General features: G+C 41.3%; 1 protein-coding gene across 1 annotated transcript; it reads left to right on the forward strand.

Moving 5' to 3' along the window:
- Window positions 1-1,055: 1,055 nt before the first annotated feature.
- On the forward strand, window positions 1,056-7,989 carry LOC139455797 (uncharacterized). Its single transcript, XM_071237346.1, has 8 exons — window positions 1,056-1,126; window positions 1,776-1,829; window positions 2,197-2,325; window positions 3,229-3,553; window positions 4,580-4,759; window positions 5,102-5,388; window positions 5,618-6,414; window positions 6,931-7,989. The coding sequence occupies exons 1-8, from the start codon at window positions 1,056-1,058 to the stop codon at window positions 7,251-7,253; spliced, it is 2,166 nt and encodes a 721-aa protein (XP_071093447.1). The 3' UTR covers window positions 7,254-7,989.
- Window positions 7,990-15,377: the final 7,388 nt, after the last annotated feature.

Genomic DNA, 15,377 nt, shown 5'->3' on the forward strand with positions numbered 1-15,377 from the left:
TGTGTGTTTGCCTGTTATTCCTAACAAAGACTGAGTAATATAGTTCTTCATTTTTAAGGCACTGAAGTGAGATGCACAACATCAGGAGAGAAGTGCGAAACCGTCCCCCTAGTGAGTTGAGCACCATACCCGGAGAAAGCAGGTGCTCTACATACATAATCTATATACCTTAATAGACGTAAATAGAGGATATTATATGAGTGTTCATGTCATACTATAGTAAGGCCTCTCGTGTCGTACAAATAGTATTACATAAACACGAATATAATGTTCTATTTAGTACCAATGATGTCTACATACAGAGACGAATTTTAGTGTTTATCTATAATGACTGCAAGTCGCAACAACAGCGAAACCACAATTTGTCGAATGAAGTCAACAATCTTCAGCTATGACGTCGTTTCTAGTGTGACGTCATTCCGATCTCACGTCACAGTAGGATTCGAATGACGTCAACAATGACGCCCGGATGACGGAAAAAATACACTGTTGTCTCGTGACGTGTTATGACCCTAGGTCACATATGATTTATGAATCTCGATATGTTTGCCCTCGTAGTTCATAAATAAGGCGGGGTATCAGTGTTAAACTGCGGCATGGTATCTCAGATGGCTCACGCTATGAAACCAGCACGAGTAAGGACTAATACAAGCAGTCACACATACATACACGCACGCACACAAACATATGCGCATGTACGTCGCTATATAAGTGCAATAATCTTAAACGCGACATTAAATCCCATTTCACCTCAACTCACCTGTGCGTTTCTTTTTTTTAAGAGTGTACATTGGTCCCTGAATACCCAGTGTTGACATATTAGTTCAATATATTCATTTTCGAAAGGTACTCTGGAGTACATTTTGTGTGGTGATGAACACAAAGGTGTTGTTGACAAAACACAAGTAACAACTCTATTTCCGTCGACATTAATACTTACTGTAGTTTTGTCTTTTGTTATGGATCCAGGTCTACTTCTGTCCTTGTGTGTTTGCCTGTTATTCCTAACAAAGACTGAGTAATATAGTTCTTCATTTTTAAGGCACTGAAGTGAGATGCACAACATCAGGAGAGAAGTGCGAAACCGTCCCCCTAGTGAGTTGAGCACCATACCCGGAGAAAGCAGGTGCTCTACATACATAATCTACATACCTTAATAGACGTAAATAGAGGATATTATATGAGTGTTCATGTCATACTATAGTAAGGCCTCTCGTGTCGTACAAATTGTATTACATAAACACGAATATAATGTTCTATTTAGTACCAATGATGTCTACATACAGAGACGAATTTTAGTGTTTATCTATAATGACTGCAAGTCGCAACAACAGCGAAACCACAATTTGTCGAATGAAGTCAACAATCTTCAGCTATGACGTCGTTTCTAGTGTGACGTCATTCCGATCTCACGTCACAGTAGGATTCGAATGACGTCAACAATGACGCCCGGATGACGGAAAAAATACACTGTTGTCTCGTGACGTGATATGACCCTAGGGCACATATGATTTATGAATCTCGATATGTTTGCCCTCGTAGTTCATAAATAAGGCGGGGTATCAGTGTTAAACTGCGGCATGGTATCTAAGATGGCTCACGCTATGAAACCAGCATGAGTAAGGACTATTACAAGCAGTCACACACACACGCGTGCATGCACGTCGCAATATGAGCGCAATAATCTTAAACGCGACACCTCAACTCACCTCATCCTACCTCACCTCACCTCACCTGATGTAGTAGAATTTATTTCGGTTCACATTTTGTTTCAGTTTGGGGTCCAGTTGGAGAGATGACATTGGAGGAGTCGCTGTTAAATATGAAGAGTAATTATCAATTCTTGAGACAGTTCCTGTTGTTCAGGTCGGTGGTTCGATCCCCTGTCCACTACATACCAAAAGACTTTCATGGTACTTGTTGTTTCCCGCCTGGCGTTCGGTGCTGAGGAGAAACAAGGTCTGAACGGCTTCGCGGTACATTCCGTCTGACGAGTACAAGCAGCCACACACGTGCATGCGCGCGCATGTTCGCTATATGAGTGAAATAATCTTTAAAGCGGCGTTAATCCCTATTTCACCTTTTCCACTTTTTGTTCATGCTCTAAAACTATTGTTTTTAGCAAACATGTGGTTTAATAACAGTGATTACGTGTTTCAATCATCTGTTGAAGAGGACGTATTAACATTTTCACAGGGAGGTTGATGATGATGATAGTGAGTATGAATACGACGACAGTTTTGAGGAATATACCAGCGAAGAAGAAGAAGAAGAAGAGGGGGGAAAAGAGGAAGAGTGTTTGGAGAGAGAAGAGGTCCAACCAGTGTATGTTTGTCGTTTTTAAAAATATATATGATTTTCAGTTACCTTATAACTGACATATTCTGTCCTTAAAGAAAAAGCGATAAAATACCTTTCTATAATCGTAAGAATTCTTTGCTAAAAGCAGTTCACTGTATGATTCCGACTATATCATGAGCATGTATTTATGAACAACTAACAAATAGTGATAATGCCAGGCGTCAGCGGTTAGGTCGGCATATCAAGCCCCCCGGGTGGCACCCGTCACAAACACACGCGAAGGCAAGTCAAATTGTTTGCCTAAAAAAACACAAAGGAAACATATAGTACAGGTAATATTAGGGACTTTTATCGAACTTACTCTTTACAAGATAAGCGTCAGATGCATATGTCACGTTCCCATGCGCCGTCGCATGGCAGGAGTACTATCGTGTGTTATTAAACAACAACAAAAACATCCTCATACAAATTGTGTCAGTTGCGGGTGCTATCGGTAGAGCAGGACAGGTCTACCCTTTCCGCGAACACCCGGTGTCATCACAGAATTTCAGTGATCCATTCATATAATTTTCTCCGCTATTTTACCTATTAGGCTCAATGGTAACCGTTAGGGCAGATAATCGTGACTGATTATCCATTCACGTTTTATATTTGTAGACAAGACTACATGTCAGCTGTTATTTGCGACAGGTTTATCACAAAATACACTCATGAAACCATTGATCTTTGTTGAGAAATTAGAAAACCCCAGATGTCCAGTTTTTACTGACATCCTTTTATCAGGATTATTTCCTGAAATTCCAAGTACAGAGTAGAAATTATTTCGTTGCCTACACGCGCCCAACGTTGCATGTTTTAACATTCACAGAACTGGATCCTTGTTTCTGGTCGTCTCTGATATTTTAACAGTTATATATCATTTTTCAGTGAGTGGAAAACTATAGACCTCCAAAATGGTGTCAAGCTTCTTGTTCCCGAAGTCGTATCAGAATTCAAGTGCCAAGCCGTCCCACTATCAGCTGAAACACGCACGGAGATGCTGACACTGTTTCCACACTATCATGACGAGACCATGGTCAGCGATGTTTACAGACTGGAAGGCCAGGAAATAAAATCTCTTGACTGCAATCCAAAGTTCCTACATATCCCGCTCGTACTGCCAACCACAAGACTCGATGTTAATGTCCTCTTCAGGTTCCACGTCATGGTATGTGGGGATGATGGTTGGGCGCCAGTGCCGGCACAGTACGAGGTACAAAACTATGATTTTTCTTACAATTTTTGTATAAGCCTAATACTGATGACATCCCTTGGGGAGCGTCTGTCCGTAGAACTAAAGGTCGATGGTTCGATTCCCGGGCGCGTCATACGAAAAGACGTCAGATGGTACTTGTTGTTACCCTGTCTTGCGCTCGGCATTTAGCCTTTAAAGGACTGGCCGGTTCCGAGTCAGCTTTGTGTGTGCGTGTGTGTGTGTGTGTGTGTGTGTGTGTGTGTGTGTGTGTGTGTGTGTGTGTGTGTGTGTGTGTGTGTGTGTGTGTGTGTGTGTGTGCTGTTTAACGCCACACTCAGCAATATTCCAGCTATCTGACGGCGGTCTGTAAATCATCGAGACCAGACAATCAAGTGATTGCCATCATGAGCATAGATCCACCCAAATGGGATACGATGACATGCATCAACCAAGTCAGCGAGCCTGACTACCCGATCCCGTTTGTCGCCTCTTACGAGTCAATAAACCGTGTCTGAGTTTGGTTTCCATGTTAAACTGCGGCATGGTATCTTTTTGGGTTATCACTATCAAACCGGCATTCGTCCGCACTAGTACAGGCAGCAACACAAGCATACACACATACGCACGCACGCACGCACGCACGCACACACGCACGCACGAACACATGCACGGACACACACACGTCGCAACATAAGTGTAATATCTTAGACGTTAAAAACGTATTTCTACTCACCTTAATACAAAATCATACTTCAACAATCATAATTCAAAATCTTAATACAAAATCAAATTGAAATTGCAACCTCGAGCCTGTGTTTCGGATATCAAGACAACCAAAACGGTGTTGAGGGAGGGGACAAAGAACTTAAAGGGCAATGTTATGTTGTACATCTCTGCATCAAATTTGGTGCAGCAGTTATTATGCAAGAAGTCAAAATATTCAGCTAGGGAAAGTCCATTGTACGATAAACGTGTTTACCATTGACATTCGGTGAGATATTAGAAACCTCAGATGTCCAGTTTTTATTGTCATCCTTTTTTCAGGATTATCTTCTGAAATTCCCAGTACAGAGTGGAAAGTATTTCGTTGCCTATGCGCGCCCAATACCAGAGTTTAAGAGAATTTCTAGGAATGCGTTTACATTCGTCTCTGACAAGGACAAATGCATCAAAGTGCACATCCCAGAAGGTGCTGTGGACACCGAGATGACTATCTCAGTTAAGGTAGATGCAGATAGGTGACAATAAATTATAATGGTGGCTTAAATGAAAATACAATTGACGTTCACCTCAGATTGAGCTCAATCATATCACAAACATTGATGTAATAACTGCTATTCTAAATATTCGTATTGAGTTAAATGCTATTCTTAGCATTCAGTTACATTCGTGTAAGAACCGCTGATTGGGTAGTATTTATACCGAAAAGCGTACATCCTTTGTATATCAACGGGAATACAATGTTGTTTCCCTATATATCCTTGCAATCCCATAGATATATATGCTCCAACTCACATCCCTGATGTGGACATCAGATATACCATGTTGATCTTCACCCGCTTTCAGGTACAGCCCGTGGACACAGACAGACTGAAATGGTACAGAGCTTATGACCCAACAGCATTTGAAGGGATCTATGCTCTGTCCGATATTCTGAGTGTACGACACAAAATGGAAAATGTATTCAGAATAGACACATCTGTCCAGCTACCAATTGCAGATTTGTCAGAAGAGGATTATGAATTAAAAGGCATAAGTATTGAAAATAATAATTACGTCATCAGAGACATTGAGAAAGAGAGTTCCTTCAAAGGATTTGCGGTGATGACTCACACCGTGAACAATGACACAAGGTGAGGTATACGAACATGAAACAACACATAATTGATGTTACGTCCGTGTTGAATGTTTCATTCGTCACATTGAGTATCAGACAGCCATGAATACTTAACGCTGAAATAACATACACATACACTTCCCCAGCCACATAGAACGACATTAATTATGAGCTTTTATTGCACCCATATAGCTTCAGGTTAAATTAGTTGATGCACTTTTCCAGGACTTAATTTTGTATTTCAGCTGCCAAGTGGCCTGTGTTAGGCAAGGCGTAGCTTCATCAGCCCTGAGAGAGGCAGCTATGTTCCAGGCCAGAAAGATGGACATGTGTACTGTTCTAATGTACATCTCAAAAGAGAACCGTGACAGATGGCTCACTGTTGAGCTTGTAGAATCCCCTTCTGCAAACCAGGTAGCTGAAGCCAGGCAACAAAGGAACTATTTTGAGATCATTGGAAGTAGGTCAGGGAACTTTCCGGTACATCTAAAGGACAGGATACGAGTGCATCTGTCAGGAAATATGAGGAGTGCAGAACAAGTAAAGAAAACTAAGTACACATTTGCATACAAATCTCTGTTGAGGAATAACTGCATACAGTTCAGGACACAGAAGGCATCAGCTGGAACTACGTACAGTGTTGTGGAAGTGTCCATTGGTGCACAACGGGTTCACGAAGTCCACTTCAACTATCCTGAACCTGGATATAACATAAAGGAAATCAAAAACTTATGCCAATATAGAATTGAGTCAGTCCTGACCACAGAACAAACCAAGAGCTCCCCTTCAAGGACACCTGCTCAAGAACCACCTAGGATTACTGACAGCGAGACGACGTCTTCATCCGGTGGGTCAAGCGATACTGGTTATAATACTGAAGGATCTGAGAGACACAGAGATGCACCACCACGAATGAGAAGGAGTGAATCATTAACTGTGCCAGAAGCAAATGAGGGAGTATCTGGTTCCACTGCATCAATACTATCAAGGAGTGTGTCCTTGCCCGAGTCAGACACTGCTGCATCGTCTACCCCTGAACACGGTAAACATGAATACTTCTTTCTCAAGTAGGAGCGGTTTGGTAGTCTAGTGGTTAAAGCGTTCGCTCGTCACGCCGAAGCCCCGGGTTCGATACCCCACATGTGTACAATGTGTGAAACCCACCGCCATAAAATTGCTGGAATATTGCTAAAAGCGGCGAAAAAACATTTCTCTCTCTCAGAAATCAAAGTACAGCCTCACTTGCTCGTGGCGGGGTATAAGAGATAATTCTGCTTAAGGCTTAAGGGCGGGATACATAATATTTTATCAAGTTCATGTGAACCGATCAGATCCCATCATTCTGACATGGAGGTATGATAATCTCTTCTATTTGCTGCTCTGAATATGTTATAATGTCATCCAAACAGCGTCTGGTTTGATCATAAGTTGACCTAATAAACATTCTAGTTTCATACACCTAACATGTACACCAATAGCAAAGTATACAATCATGCCAAAAGCAGCTTCTTATCATTCATCCTTTAATAAGATAATGTGTTGGGGTTTTCTGTTCTAGAACATCAAATTCTGACCGAAAAGAGTTTCCACGTGTTGGGAAGGCACGTCACTTTACGAGACTGCCAGAATGTCCTCATCACTCTCGGTATGAACTTTGACACAATATCCAAGATCAAGCAGGATGCCAGAGATAAGGACGTTAGTGCCGTGTTCCTCCTCTTGTTGAGGTGGTACCAGAGCATGAAAGCAACCAAGAAGAGTGCTGATCTTATCAAGGACCTGGAGCGTGCCCTTGTCAAGAATGGTCGTGCGGACCTATCAAGAAAACTTCAAAAAGTTAGGAGAAAGGGTAGAGGGCTCACCAATAAAGACTTTGAGTGAGACCACGTAACACACATGCACACGTGATATGACAATGACCAAATGTGCAATTAAGCAAAAGATCTGGTACTTTCAACATGGTGAGGATCAGGCAGTAGTGAGTATGGTTTAACGCCGCTTTTAGCATATTCCAGCAATATCACGGCGGGTGTCACATCGTGTGCTCTTTTATCATTACTTTTGGGATGTATTTTGGTAGGGGTAGATGTCATCCTTAATACTGGAACAGACCATTTTGACATGTGAAAAGCATGCGTTTTGTCTCAGACTTGATTATATAAAGCCATGTCTTAGCAGTGTTAAGAGACAGTTGATCTTTCACTGTCGTGAGACCCGGCCAGGAGAAAGGCTTTTGCTCCTACTTGCGGTCCCTAATTTGTACATCCATCACCGACCCTTGAATGGGACACCATGTTGTGAACTTTTACTGACTTAACCTGATGTGAATATTGCTGACTTAACCTGATGTGAATATTGCTGACTTAGACTGATGTGAATATTGCTGACTTAACCTGATGTGAATATTGCTGACTTAACCTGATGTGAATATTGCTGACTTAACCTGATGTGAATATTGCTGACTTAGACTGATGTGAATATTGCTGACTTAACCTGATGTGAATATTGCTGACTTAACCTGATGTGAATATTGCTGACTTAACCTGATGTGAATATTGCTGACTTAGACTGATGTGAATATTGCTGACTTAACCTGATGTGAATATTGCTGACTTAACCTGATGTGAATATTGCTGACTTAGACTGATGTGAAATATTGCTGTCTGTAATAAATGTAATCAACCTAAAGTATTTTTCTTTTTCGTTTGTAATAATGTGTGCTGTATATCCTTAGTTCTACTTCTGATTTGTGACATTTGGGGGCTCGTCCGGAATCATAAAAAAGAAAATCAAAAGTTTTTGATAAAGAAGGTATTACAGCCATGTTATTGCATTTGGAACGAGAAATTCTTTAGTCACAAATATGTCTACGAAGGAATTAGAATCCCTTGTCAAAATGGGTGAGAAGATGGGATTTACAGGGACTGACTTGTCCTTATTTGTGGAAAGGGAGCGTCAGATTATATTAGCGGAAAAGGAGAGGTTTCAACATGAACATGAACGAGAGTTAGCAATAGAATTAGAAAAAAAGAAATTGATGCTTGAAAGAGACAATTTGGAAAGAGAGAAGATAGCTAAGTGTAGAGCTCACGAGAGAGAAATGAAAGAGTTAGAAACTAATCAGGACAGACATAGCCACATTCCTTTACCCAGTCAAAGTATGTCGAAACCAAAACTACCCCAATTTGATGAAAGAAGGGACAATATGGATTCTTATCTGAATAGATTTGAAAGATATGCTACCTGTAATCAGTGGCTCGAGGAAGAGTGGGCTAATATCCTCAGTGCTTTGTTGACAGGAAAAGCGTTAGAAGTTTATTCTAGATTGGAGTTTGAGGCAGCATATGATTATCAGGCATTGAAGCAGGCACTTTTGAAAAGATTTCGTCTTAATGATGAAGGTTTTAGGGTGAAGTTTAGAAATTCAAAGATTGAAGTTAATGAATCATGTTTACAGTATGTAACCAGATTACAAAACTACTTGAACAGGTGGGTTGAATTGAGTGATACTGTCAGAACATATGTAGGTCTATGCGACTTGTTGCTGAGGGAACAGTTCTTTATGACATGTAGCAGACCATGCCACTGTGCGTTTTTCTAAAGGAGAGGAAGTTAGAGAATGCAGTGGAAATGACTAATATGGCTGATCAGTACGCAGATGCACATCGAGGTCTGGGATCAAGTGAGTCTAAAGATAAAGTCACTAGTGGTAAAAACTCGAGTGTGTATTCAGGGGCGTCTATCCGGCGTAGTTGCTACATATGTAACAAATCTGATCACTTATTTCGTGATTGTCCTGCCAGGAAACAGTATAAAAAGGAACCCACTGTGGGGAAACAGAAAGTAGGAGCAATCAAGGAAGTAACTGAATCAAGTTCAGTTGGAGCCTGCGTGGATATGCAGACCAAGTGTAGATCAGGGCATCTGATAGTTGCATCTGATGTTGAGTTTATCCAAGCAAGGGATAAGTCACCTGTAGAGGAGGTAGTGTTGGAAGGTGAGACGGCTGAGAAGGAGAGTCTACCAATTGTGAGTTCAGTTTGTGCAGCTGGAAATATGTCGGTAAAGACTGGTTTAGTTGGTAGATGTATTGTGTCAGTTTTTAAGAGACTCTGGATGCAGTACGGTAGTCTTGGAGAAGTTGCTGGTTGATCCGTCATCATTTATGCAGGTCAGTAAAAAGTGCATATTGTTGGATGGTACTGTGCGTGATGTTCCTACTGCAAGAATTGAAGTAGACACACCATATTATGTAGGTTCAGTTGAGGCTTTGGTCATGGAAACTCCATTGTACGACTTGGTGTTGGGCAATATTGGGCAATGGTGTCAGACAACCAGATGATCCCAAAGAGTCATGGGTTTTACCTGAAGTTAACATTCTGGTAGAGTTAGCAGCAATAGAGACTCGCTCTCAAAAGGCTAAGAAGAAGACCTGTTCACCATTGAAGGTTGTTGATATAGGTCTAGATGGCATTACTCCGGCAAGTATCTCTGAGCTGCAGGATCTGGACCCTACTCTCTCATACATTTGGAAGAAACGTGGTCAAGGAAGTTACATTGATAGGAGCGGAAAAACTATTGAATTTGTGAAACAAGCTGGTCCCTTGTATAGGCATTATAGTTCTCCTCAAGTGGAAAAGGGTTGTTCACTCAGTTGATTGTTCCAAAGATGTATCGAGATAAGGTGCTTAAACTAGCACATGACTCGGGCCTATCTGGTCACTTAGGAATGAAGAAGAGCTTGGACAGAATTCGATCTAAATTCTTTTGGCCAGGGATGCAAGGAGATGTTCAGCGATATGTATCATCGTGTGATGTGTGTCAGCGAACTGTCCAAAAGGGAAGGATTTCTAAAGTCCCACTTGGAGTTGTTCCACTGATTGAAACACCATTCTGCAGAGTGCCTGTACATATAGTAGGACCTATCTTTCCAGAGACAAGTAAAGGCAATAGGTACATACTTACCATGATAGACTTTGCCACAAGATATCCCGAAGCTGTCCCATTGCCTAGTATTGAAACCATGTTAGAAATCTTTACAAGGGTTGGTATTATCGGACATGGGGAGTCAGTTTACATCTAATATTATGAAAGAGGTTAGCAGGATGCTGTCGATCAAACAGATAACTACAATACCTTGCCATCCTATGTGTAATGGTGCAGTGGAGAGATTCAATGGTACATTGAAAACTATGCGTAGACAGATGTGTACAGAGAAGCCCAAAGAATGGGATAGCTATATCCCCGCGCATTCTCTATGAACTTTGGACAAATGAGGAGATGGAACCGGATGTCAAGAATACTTACCAGTATGTCTTAGAGTTGAGAGAGAGACTTGAGGACACCTGTAAGTTAGCCAAGGCTGAATTGGGGAAATCTGCAAAAAGGTACAAGAAGTTCTATGATGCGCGGACAAAGGACAGGCGATTCAAGACTGGAGACGAGGTACTGGTTCTCTTGCCTACAGATCGGAATAAGCTTTTGCTTCAATGGAGAGGTCCATACAAGGTATCTGCTGTCCAAGGTCCAGCTGACTATCGGATTAAGATGGAAGATAGGGAGCGAACTCTGCATGCCAATCTGCTCAAAGGATATGTGAAGCATGTCGAGGAACCAGAGACTACTGCATGTGTAGATTCACCTGTAAACAGTTCGAACACTATCTCTGGTATGACATCACTCCACTATGTTGCCGCTGCTGTGGTTGATATTGAGGAGGAAGATGCAGAAGTTACTAACATTGAACTCCCTGCGTTGCAACCTTCAGAGACGTACACTGATGTACATGTGAGCACTTCATTGAATGAGGAGCAGAAGATGGAACTGAAAACCTGTTGGGAAGAATTCAAGTTGACCTTATTGGATATTCCGGGGAAGACCAACTTCATACCATAAAGTCAAGCTTACTTCAGATACCCCAGTAAGATCTAAACCATATTCAGTACCTCATGTCAGCAAAGAACATATTGATGTGGAGATTCAGAAAATGCTCAAACTTGGAGTCATAGAACCTTCGACATCACCCTATGCCTCACCAATTGTTCTGGTTCGTAAATCCGATGGATCTCTTTGATTCTGTATTGACTTCCGTAAATTGAACGCTATCACTGTTTTTGATGCAGAACCTCAGCCTATTCCTCAAGATCTCTTTACTAAATTGAATAAAGGGAAATATTTAACTAAGTTGGATTTGGCGAAGGGATATTGGCAAATACCACTGGAGGAAGAGACATGCGAGAAAAATGCTTTTGTTACCACTGAAGGACATTATCAGTTCAAAGTTATGCCTTTCGGTATGGTGAATGCGGCAGCAACATTAACTAGAATGATGAAGACACTGTTAGCAGGAATTTCAAGTTTGGTCAATTTGATAGATGATATTTTGATATACACTGAAACATGGAAAAAAGCATCTGAATGTCTTGAGACAAGTCCTCACACGAATACGAGACGCCAAGCTGACACTGAGACCTACAAAGTGTAAGGTTGGACTAGAAGAAATAGAGTTTCTTGGTCACATCATTGGGAATGGATCCGTAAAACCAGTTCCAGCTAAGATCCAGAAAATTAGGGAGGCACAAGAACCAAGGACAAAGAAGGAACTTCGTTCTTTCATTGGTCTAGCCAGTTACTACAGAAGATTTATTCCTGATTTTGCTGCAGTTGCTGTACCTTTGACTGATCTCACAAAGAAAAATTGTCCCACTCATTTGCGATGGGAAACACCACAGCAAAATGCATTCGACACCTTAAAGAGAAAACTCTCCAGTGACCCGATTCTGAAGCTTCCAGACTTTTCAAAGATTTTCTATGTACGAACTGATGCCTCGGATGTAGGGATTGGTTCCATGCTTCTCCAGGAACATGGAGAACAGCTGTTTCCAATTGCAACTGATAGCAGAAAGTTGTTGATGCGCGAGAGAAACTATGCAGTCATAGAACGTGAGTGTTTAGCACTTGTTTGGTCCATCAAGAAATTTGGAGCATATCTGTATGGTCAGCGGGGGACACCAGAAATGGGCTTCACACATTGTACCTATGTCCGGAATCTAACCGGGGTCTTCGACGTGACGAGCGAACGCTTTAATTACTATGCTCAACGACTGCCCCCGATCAGGCAGTAATAAACTTTAGCCTTCAATAATACATTGGACTTAATTAGATCACCTTCATTAAATTCAGTGACACCATTCTTACATTAGTATGATTACAACAGTATGTATTTTAATCTCTCATTGGGGGCGGTGGGGTAGCCTAGTGGTTAAAGGGTTCGCTCATCACGCTGAAGACCCGGGTTCGATTCCCCATATAGGTACAATGTGTTAAGCCCATTTCTGGTGTCCCCCGCCGTGATATTGCTTGAATATTGCTAAAAGAGGTGTAAAACCATACTCACTCACTATTCCGTCGTTAAAGCAAACATTCTTAAAAACAGCATGTGGAAATAAAGCTTGTTTATAGTTATCACCCCACTGCTTTGATATGAAATAGCACAGTTATTACCGATCACTATGGGTGAATATAGTAAATCAGATCTTTTACTCCGATACTCTCTGTGGACACTAAGGACACCTCCATATACCGGTCAAATCAATCCATAAAACGTCAAACGAACCAGGTATGTCTTCATAAGATATATACTCTGCAAAAATCAAAACACCAAAGTGATATTAGATTATAGTTTATATAACATATAAATAATCAAGTGATGGTAATGGATTGTTCAAAATAGGCACACATCATTGTCATTGACCCAGGTTCCATATGGCACACATGGAACAGTTTTCAAAGTGAAGGTCATCTGTTCTCAATATCTGGTATGGCCTCAATTAGAGTCCAAAACTGACTGGCATCGTCGTCCCTTGGAAGCAATCAGATCCCGAATTGTGGCCTGGGGAATGTTTACCCACTCTGCCTGCAATGCTTGTGCCAAATGTCGGAGGTTCTGTGGTGGTTGCTGACGTAATTGCAGTCGTTGATCCAGTGCAGCCCATAAATGTTCGACTGGGTTCAAGTCTGGAGACCTGGACGGCCATGGCAGTACCTGGATGTTGTGATTCCTGAGAAAAGACTGTTGTGAGTCTTGCCGTGTGAGGTCGGGCGTTGTCTTGTTGGAAAATGGCGTTCGCTTGTTGAAATGACGAATTCATTTTTGGTATTAATTTTATATGGATGTCGGCAACACTAAGATATCTACTACTTTTGAGGGATTATTTTTGTAGAGTATATCAGAACTGCTTATTTCTAGATGCACCTTTGTAGGCGGACTGCACTAGAAAACTACACTGTAGGCAATCTGCACTCTCTTAATTCCTTCAGACGAAAACTTAAATTACCTTACTTTTCACATGTCAAACGAACTGACTTTTCATCTGTACTTTCCATGACTTTCTGTAAGCACCACCAAGCTGCTAATGTAGATGGGGGCTAGTCGCTATACTAATGTATTACTATTATAACTATTCATATTCTTTTTCTTCTTCTGCTTCTTATTATGTAAATTGCACTAGAAACTAACTACATCGTAGGCAAAGTGCACTAGAAACTAACTACATAGTGGACAAAAATGTGGAACACAATTTCTTTATTATACACTATACTTTGTCATCCGTCAGCTTCAAAGAAATGCCTCTGAAACTAACGACATTGTAGGCGAACTGCACTATCAGGCAATAAAAGGTGGAACCAGCCGAGGAAGTATTTTAAGATTAGGACATGTTTAAGTGTGGTCACTCCCTGGGGTAAACTAAGGAGAGACAGTACTTTCTTGAACAGGCTGGCAATGTTATTTGAACACTGTAGTTGTTCAAGCCGTGTTGACCCTTAAGTAACATTGCTTTTCTCAGAAAACTGTCCAGGGAAAGCTATAATAAAGGCATATTTCTCCATCACAAGAATTCATGCCAGAGGCCGCTAGCTATCATATTTATCACAGATCCTTCAAGTTTGAAGATTATTTAACATGTTCTACCATTGCTAAAATATCTGTTTCAACAGCGCGTCAAATATAAAAACTATACAAGTATGCTAAAAGATTGTCAATTTACAGTACATCTTGTCGTGTCTCTCTATTGTGGTGTGTGTCTGGTATATTCATTGTAATATATCACTATATATGCTATCATTTTCTTGCAAACTGACCCGTGAAGATCCGGGTTAGAACAGGTCTCCAGCAACCCATACTTGCTGTAACAGGCGACTATGCTTGTAAGAGGCGACTAACGGGATCGGGTGGTCAGGCTCGCTGACTTGTTCGGTGAATATCATCGTATCCCAATTGCGTAGATCGATGCTTGTGATCTGGTCCAGACTTGATTATTTACAAACTGCCGTCATATGGCTGAAATATTGCTGAGAGGCGTTAAACAACAAACAAACAAATCTTGCAACCCGATTGGAACTGGCCAACAATAGGCCCCCATGCAGCAATCACTGCTAGTTTTATGAAGCGACTGAAGAGAACAGAGTGGTAATATTGCTTGGATATTGCTGACTGCGGTGTAAAACAACATGCACTAATATATTTGCAACTCAGACAGTTCTTGAGCTGAATCATGTCATTTGCACTTTGTCAATTTTTCATTAAATACTTTCAACTCTGGCACATATGTAGCCCGTTGTATTCGCCTTTTACAGGCGAGGGCAATAGACAAGTACGATCAGTTTGAAAACACGGGCGTTACTTGTTTTGAGTATTTATAAAATATTCACAAAGAGGGAAAAAAACTTATCAACGTTCAGATATGCATCTCATGGTGTTCATTTTTTCTCTGATTGCTTATCCCCCTTTGGTTGTGACATCATCGCGTCATGTTTCCGTTTGAATATCCGTTAGGTACCTCTTCCCACAGAAGTGAGTGAGTGAGTGAGTTGGGTTTACCTCCGCTTTTAACATTATTCCAGTAATATCACGGCGTGTCAGCTTAAGCCCGAAGTGATGCAGGTGTCAGACGTTTACCACTTCGGTGAAACCTACGAGCACGGGTATGGTGCTGACAAACCTAG

Source organism: Haliotis cracherodii, unplaced genomic scaffold (genome assembly GCF_022045235.1).
Source record: "Haliotis cracherodii isolate W230 unplaced genomic scaffold, xgHalCrac1.p SCAF_11, whole genome shotgun sequence".
Taxonomy (NCBI): Eukaryota; Metazoa; Mollusca; class Gastropoda; order Lepetellida; family Haliotidae; genus Haliotis; species Haliotis cracherodii.

Bases quoted from the DNA above. Each gene is read 5' to 3' on its own strand.
- LOC139455797 (XM_071237346.1), top strand. From the start codon at position 1,056: ATGCACAACATCAGGAGAGAAGTGCGAAACCGTCCCCCTAGTGAGTTG. The intron at 1,830-2,196 runs GTAATTATCAAT...ACATTTTCACAG, and splicing joins GTCGCTGTTAAATATGAAGA to GGAGGTTGATGATGATGATA. The intron at 6,415-6,930 runs GTAAACATGAAT...TTTCTGTTCTAG, and splicing joins ATCGTCTACCCCTGAACACG to AACATCAAATTCTGACCGAA.